General features: G+C 44.9%; 1 protein-coding gene across 7 annotated transcripts in view; it reads left to right on the plus strand.

The window, feature by feature from the left end:
* The first annotated feature begins 1,282 nt into the window (after positions 1-1,282).
* LOC105693419 (protein unc-13 homolog B) overlaps positions 1,283-15,512 on the plus strand; it is a 171,030-nt gene continuing 156,800 nt past the window's right edge. For 2 of the 7 annotated variants that reach the window (XM_048654564.1, XM_020856631.2), the window contains exon 1: positions 1,284-3,534. In XM_048654564.1, coding sequence (XP_048510521.1) covers positions 3,513-3,534 — 22 coding nt within the window. In that variant the 5' untranslated portion in view covers positions 1,284-3,512. Of the gene's footprint in view, positions 3,535-15,512 lie in introns of all 7 variants that reach the window. The other 5 variants (XM_020856632.2, XM_012413327.3, XM_020856628.2 and 2 more) reach the window with 4 other exon arrangements.

The following is a 15,512-nucleotide window of genomic DNA, read 5'->3' on the forward strand; positions in this document are numbered from 1 at the left end:
TCTTAACCGGTGCGAAATAAGATTATTTCTATCGCCGCCTCAGGAATCGCGGGCAGAGCCTCTGTCTGGGAACTTTGTCCAGGCATCGTGGTGACGAATTGATTCAGATATGAATAAAATTATCATTCGAGTATGTATGCGGAATAGGCGATAAAATAGAAGAAAATTGAGGGAGAGTCGGCTGTTATATTTATCGCGTCATACGTGATAAAATGAATGGAATTATCGCACGAAGAACGTATACCATGTTTATAGTGGCCGATTCTTCTTAAGGATTTTGAGCTTTAGGGTAGCCGGCGATGTGTCACAATGGGGTCGTGGAGCCCGCGACTCGAGCACGGAGCTTGAGAAGTTCGTAAATCTCCGCGCTCCCAAATCCAAATCCCATTTCACCGGTATCATCGAATATTACCGTATCCATATCCGCCAGATATTATATATAATGCGACTATTATCAGATTATTTTTATCAGGATTTATTTCATCATTATTTTCGTAACTTCGCGACTTTCATAAAAAAAATGTTGAGAAAGTGGGAGCGTTATAAGGCGTTGTGGTGTATAAATCTCGATAATAAACTCTAGATTACACATAATAATGTAGTGCTCTACTCGCACATGTAGATGTATATGTATGTATACGAGTAGGAAGTTGGGGTCAGTATTCGGCGCTTGATGGTTTTACCTCCAAGATCAAGCGTGGGAACAAACTTCGCTCTTTCGATTGGTCACACGAATCTAACTGGCCAATCGGAGGACTGTATTCAATTTCCCCATTCATTTTTCGAATTACGCACCTTCGAAAGAGCTGCAAATCAAAAAGACGGTATCGGTGTATCGGGGTATGACGGATTCGCACTTCATAAATACGAATCCCCTCTGTATATCGATGCTGCGATTGTTCAATCCCGTGATTTCTGTCGGTGGATCGCCGTACGCGACTTGAAGCGCAGAGCGCGGGCGTCGGTGACCCGGCGTTTGCAACCCTGACGTAGAATTTTCGAATGTAAAGCGCACGGTATAAGCTACGAGTGTCACGAGCGTGGGGGATAGATGGGATGATATGAAAATAGTATCGAGAGCTGTTTTCCGTTTCCATTTACAAGGGACTAGGTTCGAGCATCTCTATCCGATACATCATCGGGTCTTTCGCATGTCTGGTACATGAACTGTTCCAACTATCCGCGTTCGTAGAATCGATATTCCCGGCTGTACACCGTGGTGCCTAGTACCCACATGCGAACGAGTAGCAGCAGCAGCGGCATGAGCGGCAGCAAAATTTGAAGCGAACGTTCCGTGTTTCGCGAATCGAAAGAAAAGTCGAACGCGAAAATCTGCGGGAGGCGTGATGATGTACCGTACAGGGTCAGGAGGTCGAAAGCTCGCGTGTTTGATAACGCGACGAACGACGAACGCGCGTCTTCGCCCCTACGGAGTCGAAGGTACCGGTCGTCGGGTCTTCTCGTTTCGGGCCACCCCTTATATAGGGGTGGTTTTCAGGTAGGGGGCAGCAGGTAAGCTGCACACAGCCAGGGGTGTCAATGAGATTCCCGTTGAAACAACCCGTAGCCGGTTTTGCTCCCTTATAGCTTCGGTTCGTTATTCGGCATCAACCCTCGGGTCGTTCCGACGTTCGAGCGTCGCGACGCGAAAGTTGCGGGGGAGGCGTCACCGTCGGATATCGTTGACGTAGCAAGATGGCGGCGACGTATCGGAGGCGTCTCCGTCCGCACAGTGCTCGTCGTCGAGCAGTCCGTCAACGCTGTTCGCTGCCCAGGCTACGTTTCAATCGCGATGCGAACGACAGTAATACACAGATATTTCATCTCACCGGAGTGTGATTTATAAATAAAGCAAAACATAATTACCACCCTAGATGTACCGATAATAATAATAATAATAATAATAATAATAATTTTAATAATAATAACAATAATAATAATAATAACAACAATAATAATTTTGAATATTTTTTATTAATGTGTGCGCGGCAATGGAACTTCCGGGTGCATCGTCAGTCGATAGCGACGTGTTTACGTGACGGAAGTGAATTAAAGATAATAAATAAATTAAAGAAAGAAGTAATAATAACTAATTCATAGAACGTTATAATGATTATAACGGAAGTTGAGACGAGCGGTTGGAGATTTTTAGCAGCGGTTGATCAGACCTGCCGGAGTGGTCTAATACCGAGGAGCAACTACTCTTATCCAAAGCCAAATCCAAAGATGCCTCGTAAACTGAGAAGACTGCCGATTGTTATTCCAAAATATCGCAATATCTTTCTTCGCACGCGAAACGGTATACACAGACGGTGGCTTACCTGCCCGTGCGCGTGACCAAAGCTCCAAGCTCATTATAAGTCGATGCAACACAAGTAAAGCAATTGCACTTTTCCCCTCTATATTACTACACCAACTGTACCAACTACCGCTACCACTACTACCCCTGCTGCCACAACTACTACTACTATACCAAACTACCACCGCTACCAATACTACTGCTACTGCTACTACTACTACTACCACCGCCGACACCACTTGTACACCGATACCGTTACTCTGTACACGTATATCATATTATATCACCCTCACTCTCAGACCCACGTCGTATGGTAATTAATCGCAATAATAATCACGACGTCGATGATAATAACAACAGTAATTATTTAATGATCATAACGAGAGTGTAGTATACACGCGTACTCAACACCGAGCTTACACACATTTGTACCATCGGTCACTTCGTTGAACGGACTCTCTCCTCCTCCAATTTTCTTTTCTCTGCAGTTCACGCAGCTCTTTACAGTTGTAGTATATTCACAGTCTTGGACGTTGCAAAAAAGATATCTTTACTCAAGAAATATATTAGTCCGGATAGTCATTGATAGACGTACACGTATATCCGCAGGATAGACAATCGCCACGAATCAAAACTGTTGGTAAAAATTGTGATTTGCACAGAGCGATCAACGGTTGATCGAATATACAAGGCGAAAAAGATTTAACAAAGAAAAAAAAAAAAAAACCAACAAATGTCAATTGGTAAAAGAACAAATAACGTATAGCTACCAAGGAAGAAACAGAAAATATGTATGTACACATATATGTAACGAATACGTGAATGTATTGTATACATATATGTGTGCATATACTCATGCCGATTGAAACTATAAATACGTAATCGAAATTAATTGTTCGTGTAATCAGCTAACGATAGCATCGCATGGTATATCGTTGTGTACGGTGATATACCTATACACACCATACATATATGTAAAAAACAAATTCACCACGAGGATTATTTAGCTTATGCAGTCGGCTGTTTAAATTTAGTCGATAAAATTAATCGATAACCTTTCAATCGTATAATAAAAAGAGAAATAAGAAAAGTTATCACACACACACACACAACTGATCAAAAAAGAAAGTGCTACCGTTGCTGCTACATACCATTAATGTACAGTGTCACGTTCGGAGTGTCCTTATAATTGTTGCTACCGTAAATTATCAAAATGTCTCTACTGAGTGTCACAGGTGAGCAAACGAATTATTGATAACTGCATCATATGTTGAGATTCATAAGCCTTCTACCGTATACCTACGTTATATCTTCGTACGTATTTTACGTATCGTTTTACCAACTGATTGCTCAACGTCCATACCCGTTATCTACGATCTGCATAAATATCAAATAGCTGTATCTTCTTTTTCCCTTACAGGTGTAACTAAATCTAACAATTGATCGTGTATACAATAATATTTGAACTCTGACATCGTATCTGATCGTGAATATGAAATTTTCATCTACATGTTTGTACGAACCATGAGGAATTCGAGTCCCTACCTAGCCAAGTAGCCACTACGATGCCATTGTATCCTCCTAATTAAGGAATCGCGTCGTGATTCGTGTATAAATGAGAAAATATATCGTACGATGTGCGGTAATTGTCTTCTCCTAACGGGTCGGCATGCGGTAGATTCTAGCTCCTATGATATTTATCGTCCAGCTCGATCGTGTTTTTATGGCATTTCGGAGGCGATGCAGCTCTTTATAATACACCAACCTCGTTAGCGGAGCTTCGATTCAAATGAGTCGGAAGAATACGAAGAAAAGAAAAAAACCGAGAAAGAAAGAAGATGAAAAAGAAAAATTGGATGATCGAATAATTATTCTCATTCTTCTTCTTCTTTTTAAGTCGCGTGTCAACCGGTATAATTCATACTTGCACGTATATCTGCAGTACACACCTCTACAAAAATACGTATACATACGTGATACATATTTTGTTCGGTGTTTCAATATTTTTCAATAGTCATGAAATTTTGGGATTATCGTTAACTTCCCCGACCGTCAAGGTGCCCCGGGATACCCCCGTACGCGTACGGTTTTAGGTATCGCGTATCGCATCCGCAATCCGATAGATCGCAGGTACGTACAACGTACGACGTACCGGGTACGTACGGAGGGAATACGATTCGCAGATTTTAACGTGATACTGGAATCCGGAAAATCGCTGCACCGCGTTACAGTTTCCCGGTACAATTTGTTGCATAGCGCGAGCACGTTCGCGAGCTTACGCTGGTAATTATAATACGTGTACGTCTGGTGTGTATATTATGCAAACCCGGCGAGCATCGATTCTCCCTCGTTTTCACCTGATAACACCGCTTTTTTATGCCCTTCGCATGTACACATCTCGTTGGTCTATACCAGCGTAAGTGTACGGCAGTACACCTATGGTTTGACGGCGCAACGGTCTACGCTATCGTTGTAATAAGAAAACTATGCAAAACTATTCTCAGTATCCGGTAGCTGTACAACACCCAGCTAGACTTTGTTCGGGTAATTCAACAAAGAAAGTACACCCGAGGGACATTTATGCGGTATTAGGTGCACTTGAATAAAACACGTATAGTTCGCGTACACAGGTAGTAAGTAAATGCTACCTGCGACTCACCTTGCTGCTCGGTATACCTATAGGTGCACCGAGCAGCGGGGCACGTACACGCTGTACCCGATATCTACGTCCGTATACCTGTACATGTACATAAGTACGTATGAGAATAGTGCAACGTTTGACCCCAACCGGCGGGGTCATCTCATCCCCGCTTCTATAGCAACCCCACGCTCGAAGCCCACGCACAACCGACCGACCCCGTCGCAGTTTCGACCTCGTGCACCGTTGTACCTACCATCGGCTTTTACACGGCGAAACTCCTCAGGTTACGACGTACCGTGTACCGGACTTTGCCTAAACTCATCCGCGAATCGCAATTCCGGGGATTTAAGGTGCTCTCCGCGAGCTACCGTCTAGATCGGGGGTAAAAGTTCCGGGTGAATGTGTACGTTCGGTGCATCGATTGGTCGTTCGGGGTCTTCGAACGAGCCGGGCTCTTCCCGTTGCCGTTGTATACCGCTGCTTCGCGTACACCGTCCGTGCACGCCTAGTCTATGGAAACCGTGGGATAATTGATTCGAACGTGGAAAAGTTTTTAGGGTTCACGATGCACCGTCGCGTCGATCCGAAATGTCGTTTCGAACTCGGAACTGTTCTGAAAATTTTACACTTCCGTAGATGGAAATTTTTTTGAACGAGAGATTTGAAAAAGAAAAAAAAAAAAAAAACGAATGATTCTCCGAATGGAATTTGGACACGCCCCTCGAAAATTCTAGATTGATTTTCGGAGCGGTGTACGGATTATTTATGATAGCGTTGATTGTCGACTTTGCACGTGGGGTTGTGCGGGATTCAACCTGAGCGCTGTCGGGTAACTTCCGGTTACTGACCCCGTACAAAAATCAGTCTACATTGTATTTCCGGAACAATGCGACGCGTATGGAATTCAGGTTTAATTAACGCGTTCGGAAAAAAGGAAAAATAAGAAAGCCTCCGCTTTTCGTTGCGGTCCGGCATATTTAGCTTTTTATCCGTAATCGGAATGGCGGTCAAGGCTTTCGCGTATTTTCGACCTTGAAAATGGACTTCCTTTAATAAAACACCGGGTTGCGATACGTGAAACCGGAAAACATCAGAATTATCGCGTTGACGTTATACTGTACGCCGCAGAGAGATTGTTACGCAGTTACAATTTACGTATTACATCCATTCCGCGTACCCTTGGTCATGCGACGTAATATCAGGTAGTCCTCGGTCGAAACGCGTGTACGGCAAATATGTATTTTTCAAAGAAAGAAACGAGAAATTAAGGAAGTGCTATCTCGACGGTATATTTGTCACGTGGTTGACAGTTTTCTAGAATTATGTTCGTCGTGAATAATGTTTTTTTTTTTTTTTTTTTTTTTCTCATCGATCGCAGGCCACTTGATATGGTAGGCAATTCGTTTTCTTCATGCTTATGATTTAGCCCTGTAAAATTAGATCTTTATCTTTGACGTTCGTCGTAGCTACGGTATACGTAGGTGCGAGTGTACGTTCGACAAATTATTGAATATTCATATTCCTATGCGGGTACGTCGCGTTTGTATGTCGCGCATAGAACGTACGACAGCGTTTCAAAAAATTCTCACAAGAAACGCGAGAACCCCGCACAGCGTAACTACAGGCGATAAAACAAATCTGATTTAATACTAACACGTGAAACATTTATCATCCACTCGAAGGTATACCTACTCCCGTAAAGAACATCGATTACTCGCGAAGAATTACACGAACGGAAAGTCTCGAATAATACTTTACCTCTAACAAAGCGGTGCGCTCGCGATTACATACCGAATACGTACGTACTCCGATGGTTACCCGTACAGGTATACCTGTGACATTCGTCCATGTAGTACGCAGGTATACTCGTCCGTGATAACCACGTTATACGCGATAGACCAAGCGTCGCGTCGTCGCGGCAGCTATCAATTTCGGTAAATGGCTGACGTTACAATAGAACACCTATTATACGCGATGGGTCCCACCTACAACACCTGAACTTATCAGGTTCATCGTCTCGTCGAACCCTCAAATAAATACCACCATCCCTCCCTACGCGAAACACGCTTCGGTTTTATTTCGAACAACATCCGGAACACGTCGTCCTTCGCGAATTCTAACCACCTCGCACGCGGAAAAGAAAAAAGGAAGAAAATCCTCAACGGTTAACGGGATTCCCTAAAAAATCTCTCGCGACTGAACCAAACGAATCGATCGACGATCTTTTATGGCGAGCGGAAGAAACAACCACGCTCGCGTATAATTGGTATCTTACAACGTATATTAATCTGCGAACGGGGCGGGTCCCAATTAAATAATTTTATCAAAACGAGCATAGGCGTGTGGGTGTACACGACATACTATGTGTACTCCGTACGTGGGTATGAGCGTAGCGGCAACCTTCGTAATTTCACGCAACCGGTTGCGACTCCCACACCAGGGGTTAAAAGCTGCCGTGTGTGCGTACGTTGTAAAATGCCACAGCGTATAAACAGCGATATACCCGAACGTACGATGATGCGTGTACGTAGGTGTTGCAGGGGTTGTAGCGAAAGCTCCGAAAGCACGCGAGCGGAGCGAGTGTGAGGGTCGCAAAGTTAGGCGCGTGGATTTTCCCTACGTTTATGTTCGTCCGCTCGTGTCATAGGAAATATGAAATCAGTGGTCTAGTATAACCGGCTCGCCGTGCTCCTGAGGCAATTGAACCGGAATGAACTTCAGAATCGCTTTGATCGGAGGTTAGTCCGTAAAACTCAGCCAACCTTCGCAGGGAAGAAGCTGCTGTTCGGATATTCTGCCGCGGGTACGGGTACGAGGTGTACGGGGTGTTCGGAGAGTCGAGTTGTTTTATACGTATACCCGGAGTATCGCGAATACGTTGTAAAAGGAATTCTTGAGCGTATTCACATTCGCGAGTGTAACCAGAGCGGTGGGTCGTTGGCGAGGAGTCGGCGTCGTCGAGGTCTTCGAGATGGATTCGACCGAACAGGGTCGACGGATTCGGAGGACTTTTCGGAGGCTGTACGAGCGCTCGGTTTAGTCACCGTAAAGGGTTTCTCGCGCTTTCAAAGAATTACAGAAATCAATATGGCCAACAAGTCGCTCCCTCCTCCTCTCATCTCACCGCGAGTTTTACAATTTCGCGTCAAAGGGGTGGAAGGGAAAAAAAAATTTATAAAGTTGAAAATTCAACGGGTTTACGCACACGTACCTTTAACGCGAGAAAGCTGAAAGATTTATTCTGCCATTACTACGCAAAAACTATATATCTGATCTCCTCGCTTATATACGTCCTAATAAAGACCCTCGATTTGAGGTTCGATTTTTTATTTACTCGCGGTGAAGTACGAGTGTATCCGCGCACACGATAGGAGCCGTACGTTATCTATACATATGGGAAAAAAGATACGAGTCGTGTTTCCCTAATGACGCGGAGTCGAGGTGGTTCTGCTGCAGCGCGCATTGACGTATCGCTTCGCGCGGATGTTTATAGGGGGTAACTTTCCAACGTTACCCCGTTTACGTACCCCGCCACCATTTTCTTCCCTTTACCCTCTGCGATAAGCACGTGCGGGGGTAGGACTTCCTTTCACCCCCTGAACCATCGACATTTCTTACTCCGCGTACCACTTTTATCTCGATCCGAACCAAAGGTGAAACGTATGCCTGAATGAAATAAAAAACCAGGTGCAACTTGGTTATTATTTTTCGAATTCTATGGTAGTTTTTTGCACAAGCTGTACGATTCGCCTACGGCTGGTGAGCTTTTCGAGTGCTTCTGCATACCGTCATCGACGTAAGTATGTATCTAAAAATACATAATATATGACACGAGGAGTGCACAGGTAGGCAAAATCGATGACGCGTCTGCTGCTGCATAGCAGGGGTGGTCAGGAAAGAAAAAGAGGAAAAATGAAATGAGTGAGAAAAGAAGGATGAGGATTGAGAGACGGCGAGAATGTGAACTACCTACTTACGTCGGAGAATATATACGTATATATTTATATCGGAATTTGTTGAAAATAAATAGCAGCGACGTGCGCCAGGTGGGCTTTGCCATGCCCGTGTCGATGTATGGACGGACGCAAAAAAAAAAAAAATTGACGAAAAAAAGCAACCGGCAAACTGCAGGGAATAACTTTAACCCCCGTAACCGAGTGGGTGGTACCTACTCATCGCGGTAGCCCGCGGAAGCTACGGTGCAGCGTGCCGGTTAATTACACGCCAAGGCTACCGCTATACCCTTCGCGTGCAACAACACCTAGGTATCCTACCCGTATCGAACTATCGACAACACATTAATCGAGTTATTGAACGCAATATAAACCTGCCCTTGTATATCTATAATAATAGAGGACGTGCGGATGATTAATTACATGTCACGCTGCATATTACTATATCTGTACTCATACCGTAAATTTAGGATGTAGAACGAGGAATCACTTTTTGTGAAAAAAAAAAAAAAAAAAAAACAGAAAGGAGTCAGATATCCCCCGTGTGCTACAATTTTGTTCGTCCGTTTCTGACCTTACGGTAGTTTTTGATTGCTTTCCTTCTTTTATGCTATTTTTTTGAATCGGTTTCGCTATGTCACGGAGAACGGATAGGATGGAGGGTGAATTGTCGAAGGTAGAGGAAAGCGGAAAGGCTTCGGTGGCGCCTACAGGAGTAAAAATGGAGCTCGAGAGAGAAAATTGACCAAGTTCTGGTTTCAAAAAATTTCAGAGCACGTGTGTGATATTGATATCGCGGTACAAGTATAATGTACCCGTGGCTCAAAACTCGACCAAACATTCTCGGAAATGGTAATCTCATATTATATTTGGTGGACTATAAAGTTTCCACGTCCCCGCTACCGGCTCGTCGCTGCAGTAACACGACCCTGAGCTTTTCAAAATTCTTTCGCGGAGCACATCTCTCAAGTTTTCCACTTTAAAACGTCGCGGCGCTCTTATGTATGCGTGTGTGTAAAATATATACTGGAACCGTGTACGGTAACGTTTCCTACGTACCCGATGTCGCCAAAACTAATCTCTGAAAAGTCCGAAGCTTTCGAGAAAAAAGTGAAAAATGAAAAATGAAAAAAAAACCGAACGTAACAAATCAGAGAGATGCATGTATAAAATTCCGTGCGGGGTCAGGTTATGGGGTAGTAGAGAAGAAGAGAAGGAAAAGAAGGACGAGATATATATAATCTCAGGGGGTTGTACTCGTAGAAATGGTGCGGAACATCTGCCGCTGTAACGTCGCGTTATATATACCTAGAACTATACATATCGCGTTATACCGTGAAGTTTTATCAAGTGATTATAATAAAAATTACAACGCAACTGAAGTCGCGGAAGTTTCTCTTCTAACTGCCATTTTCTTCCGTCTGCACGCGGCCATTTATAGTTCCAAAGCTGCACCCAAACGACCAACGGTCGTAGGTAGTTATAAGGTACCGTTTCCCCCCACTGAATTACGAATAAATAGAAGCTCAAGTTTTCATCAGTATTCAAATCTCGTCCCCGGTAGGACTACGCCGCTATGGAATCGCGTGTTCCAAATATTATAATACCAGTGTACGTACAGTTACGTACGTATTCGACGTACGCGCCGCATCCATTTCGTCGTAGTACAAGTCGAAATGAGCTTTCGACTTTAATTTCGAAAATTTTTCGAGCCGGTCCGATAAATTTTTCCTTCCTCGCCTCGACGCCACCGTCGTCGGCGTGCTCCGCGCCACGTCCTCGATTACCACCGTCGCTTTTTATTTCCCGAGCCAACCTCGTTTCATCCCCCTCCCCCCATCCTCCCCACCTGGCTCAGCTGCTCCTCTCGAACTCCGGAGGCTGCATATAGGGTTAGAAAAGTAAATTCTTCGGGGCAAAAACCGTATAACCACCCTGGGTGCCACCGAGTAATATTTTTTTTCTCTCCTTCCTTTTATATCCTCGTTTTTCTTGCTTTCTGTTTTTTTAAAACAGTTGCTCCAGAGTACACAACGCGTGGCTGTACGAATGCGAGCAGACGGAAGGGGATTTCAGCATTTTCAGGGTACCTCAGACTAAACGAGAATTTATTCGTCCACGTGAACTGTATAACAAAGTAGACGGTCATACCGTGTTTCTCTCATCATACAGTCACCTGGACAGGGTCGGATGGTCGATGTTCAAATCTTCGTAAAGTTTCACTCACTCGAGGATCGATCAAACTTAACACGTAAGCGTACCGTACCTACGATTCACGTCGATTTTCAGCCGAAATGTTTGCAACTTGGTTTGTCCATTGCGGAATCGAGCGACGTACGCTAATCCGTAATACCTTCGGACGTGATACGTACCTACGTCGAGCTCTGCTTGAATTCGAAACGTACGTACCCAGGTGGATACGTGTACGTAGGTATATATGTATACGTATACCTCGTACGTAAAGGATCACTGAGAAACAGGATTTCGCAAATCTGATGTCTGCGGTAGTTGGTACGGCTTTTACTCATCCTGCAGCGGCACGAACGGTCCTCGGAATTAAATCCACGTTGCCGAGGATTTGCGAGATATTCGATTCAGCCGAATGTTTTATACATGGCCAAACGGTGGTGTGCGGTCGAATTTACACGTATGTACGTAGGTGTAATATTTCTGATCCGAAAAAATTATCGTTCGCACGGTAAGAGCGTCTCTTGTGTTCGGCAGACACGTCGTTTCACATTCAGAACGCAGCTTTGGCATCAGACGATAGCGAGACACGAGCACACATGTCACACAAAAGTAGACCTGGCGTGTATAAATGCATAGGTAGAAATACACAAAGAGGAATGTAGGATTAGAGTGGGAGATTGAATGGAAACTCTTCTAAAGACGCGGAATATCTTTGTCAAAAGGCGCGGCGCGCAGTGGGCGCTAGCGGCAATTCTGATTCTTAGAGCGAAGCTGACAAGTAGTACGAGTGAACCGAACAATGCAAAGCTGACGAAGGGAGAGAACAACTGGCAAGGAGAGTCGAGTACGTGGGTAAATGTTTCGCTCTGAAGTCAACAATTCGCTTTCAATTACATTATTTCCTTGGAATGGTCTCGTCGGGAAGCTGCGGATAGAACGGAGTAACGTCTCCTACTACCTGCAGTTTGTATCTGGCTTGCAACCTAGCGGGTCTCCGATGGCAACTGATAAACATATCGGATTAAATACATCGCCGATCAATCCGGAGTTCGATGATCGGATTGAAGTGAGTAGAGAGGTACTCCCCGAACCTTGAGGGGGTGGGAAAAAAAAAAATCAAAAAAATCCGAACGAAGTATAACGAACCTGATCTCATTGATTCGCTGAGGAGATTCCGCAGCAGCGTTCGGATGGAGTGTGTTGCAATAATTCGCTTCGCAGCGTTACTCCGTAGCGGGAAATTATTTGGATATGGTAGATACATTCAGGGATCTCTTTTCAAATTGCTGGGTATCGACGTAAATCAAATTGACGAGTTATTCAAGCCCATTTGGCAAACCTATCGGGGATGCTTACATTACATCGAATTTGCTACTCCTACGCACACGACGTTCGTAAGCGGTGCCATTGCAAAGGCGGAACATCAAATTCCATTACTGTTCAATTTTATTTTCCCTTTGTTTTCATTTCTTTCCAATTCAGATCAAACGATGAAGTACCGTGCCTTTGCTCGTTAAAATTTTGGGTCGCACATGTACCTACGATATGCGTATATTTGTCGCGAACTCTCCGTCGGCGAGTCTGGGGATGAGCGATCGAGTAATTTTCATCGCGTATTTTATTCGAATCGAAAATTGCAGTTTGTATGTAACGCGACATTAGCGGTGGTAAGATTTGAAGCCGGCTGAAAGACTGCATTGGCAATGATAGGAACGAAGTTGGAATATCAATTGGTTGCAGCGTCGCTCGGAAGGAGAGGGCGAATTTAGTCGAGGCGAGGCGACGGTCCCCAAGCTCAATTTCCAGGCCGTCGTAAGAGCCATAAAATAGTCAATTACCGTTGGTTATAGATCAGTTGATGGGGGTAATTTTCAACCCTTCAAAAACCGCTTCCATTCGCGCCAAGAGATATATGAGACACATTTCAATTCCGATTGGTGCTATTCGCGGTCGGGGGAAAAAAAGGAAGAACCGAAAATATCTCGTCGATCGAACGTCGACCCGGATCAATACGATAATATATCCAAAAATCCCACAACTCCGTGACCGCATACCGCGTACGTGTACGGAGCACTGTACTATACGACGAGATTGGCAAAGGAGTCAATTTATATCTCCCATGCGAATAAAGTTTCGCATATTTATAACGCGTACGCCGCGCGAATCTATGACCGAGCGTCCGCGGAGTAGTTGATAAATGCAACTCGTATTATTATATACGAGGCTATACAAAATACACGAATAGTCCATCGGTCACACGTATGGATATGGATGTACGCGTACGCCGCGGCGTTCCATTCGAACGTTCACGAGAGAGATGGAGAGAGAGAGAGAGAGAGAACGACAAAAAAGTCGGGGACGCCGTTCGTTGTTGGTTTTTCCTCGTTTCTTCTTCCCCTCGAATGGAAAGTTTAGATAATGCGTTATATCGCATTCAATATGGTGTTACGTTTCACGCTCGAAATGTTCGCGAGATTGATACGCGAGAAATTTTATTATTCGAAAATAATAACGCGTAATAATCGAACCTGTAACGGTAGAAACCCCCCCCCCCCCCCCCCCCCACTGAAGTTGGAACGGTGATAAAATATTATTTCTCGAATTGAAAATTGAGCAAACGGTGCGAACCGTTGTGGAAATGCTCGGGGAACCTTTGAAGTGTAATTAATATCTTTGTATAGTCACCCCTCCCACATCGCACTCTTCCCCGCGGAGCGGGTACACGAGGCGGACGGGGTGGTAGGTACAGATTAAATTTTGGTCCTTTGAAAATTCAACCAACGATATAGCGCTTCTGCTGCTCCTGCGGCTGCCGTTGCTATTGCTGCTGTTTTTTCCCGTCTGGAAACTAAGCGAAAATGAAAATCCAATATGCCGACCGATCATGTACAGTTCTGCCCATTGTTATTTTGCGCGGAAAACAAAAAAAAAAAAAAAAAAAAAAAGAAATCGGAACTCCGCTAAATTACCGCGAAGAGCGGGGAAATTGTTTTCATACCTATTTTCGAACGACGACACGGATTTCGCGCAGGTGCGTCGATCGCGACGCGTCGGTAGTGTCGGGTGTCCGGTCGTCCCCTTTCCCGCAAAACCTTTGATAAACGACGAGCTGATAGAATGAGATAAGGTATCGCTAGCTACCCACACGACGCGTAAATATTGCTTTTAATAGAAGCCCTAACTCCGTCCATAAATAATATAACCGACCTATCCGCGTAATATAGTCCTGTAGACACTTGGAATCTTTTCGCGTCGCTCGAACGACGTCGCGATTCACCGAATCACCTCGTCTCATGATTATACCGCCGCGGGCGAGTGAGTGAATTAGGAAAGAAAAAAAAAAAAAAAAAAATGCTCGTAAGATGGTGCCGGAAAAAAGGCGAAAGAGATGGGAGCGGCGAAGGGAAGGAAGGGTGACTTTTTTCATACCGCTCCGAGACGAATCCTGCACTTCTACTCGATCTCGAGTCAACTTCTTCGAGTTTTGCTCAGTGCGCCAGGTAATTTTCGAAGGTCCTTTGGACACCTGAAAAGCACCGCTCCGAGCATCCCACTATAACCTTCCAGGCTCAACGCAAAGGACCCTCCTCGGAGCTCTCCATGGAACGGTGTGGGCTTGTCTCGAGACGGACGACTGTATCGTCCGAGTATCGCATTTTTTCCCTTTCAGGGTTCTCCGCACCGTTATACCGACGGATCTCCGGATCGCGTACGTTGAAAGTGATCGATTGAAGCACTCGATGAAATGAAAGAAAAAAATCAAGGTAGTGCTCGACCATTTTTTAAAAAACTCTCGGCGAAGCGGTTCACGTCTTCCCCCGTAGAATCGGACTTACCTCAAATCATCGATTTCAACCATTTTCCGTAATTCAACCGCTCGCAATCGGCAAATCGATCGAATCCATCCCTGTAACAGATGACTTTGCGGCGTAACGATACGAGATAAAGTTACACAGAGGATACAGTAGATGAATATACAAAAGGGAAGTGATGTGCGCTCGGAGTGTACGCGCGCGTTTCCATAGTCGAAGTAAAAAGTCGTGTGAAAAGTTATGCGAAAGCTGTGAGATTTGCGTCAGTCCGTTGGGCGATGTGAACGTCGAGCTTTCCGTACCGTACACGTAACTTACGGTATACCGTGTACAGGGTAGAGAAAGACGGAAAGACGGACAGACGGATAGCGAGACGGAAACTATTGTCGTCGACGACGAGACGGAAGGCAATATCGCCAGACTATATCTCCGGGCGCTTCACAGCGAAGAGCGGTAAGTTTTGCCTCGGATACGTACGCTCTCTGTCTTCCGTGCTCGCGCCTGTACAGAGCTACGGAGCACAGGCGAAAATACACCTCGTGTAGGCGTACGATACACGCGAAAGCTTACGCGTCGTATAGGGTATTCAGGTACACGTGTACAGTACGAGTTTTTTC

This window comes from Athalia rosae, chromosome 1 (assembly GCF_917208135.1).
Source record: "Athalia rosae chromosome 1, iyAthRosa1.1, whole genome shotgun sequence".
In the NCBI taxonomy this organism is placed as follows: domain Eukaryota; kingdom Metazoa; phylum Arthropoda; class Insecta; order Hymenoptera; family Athaliidae; genus Athalia; species Athalia rosae.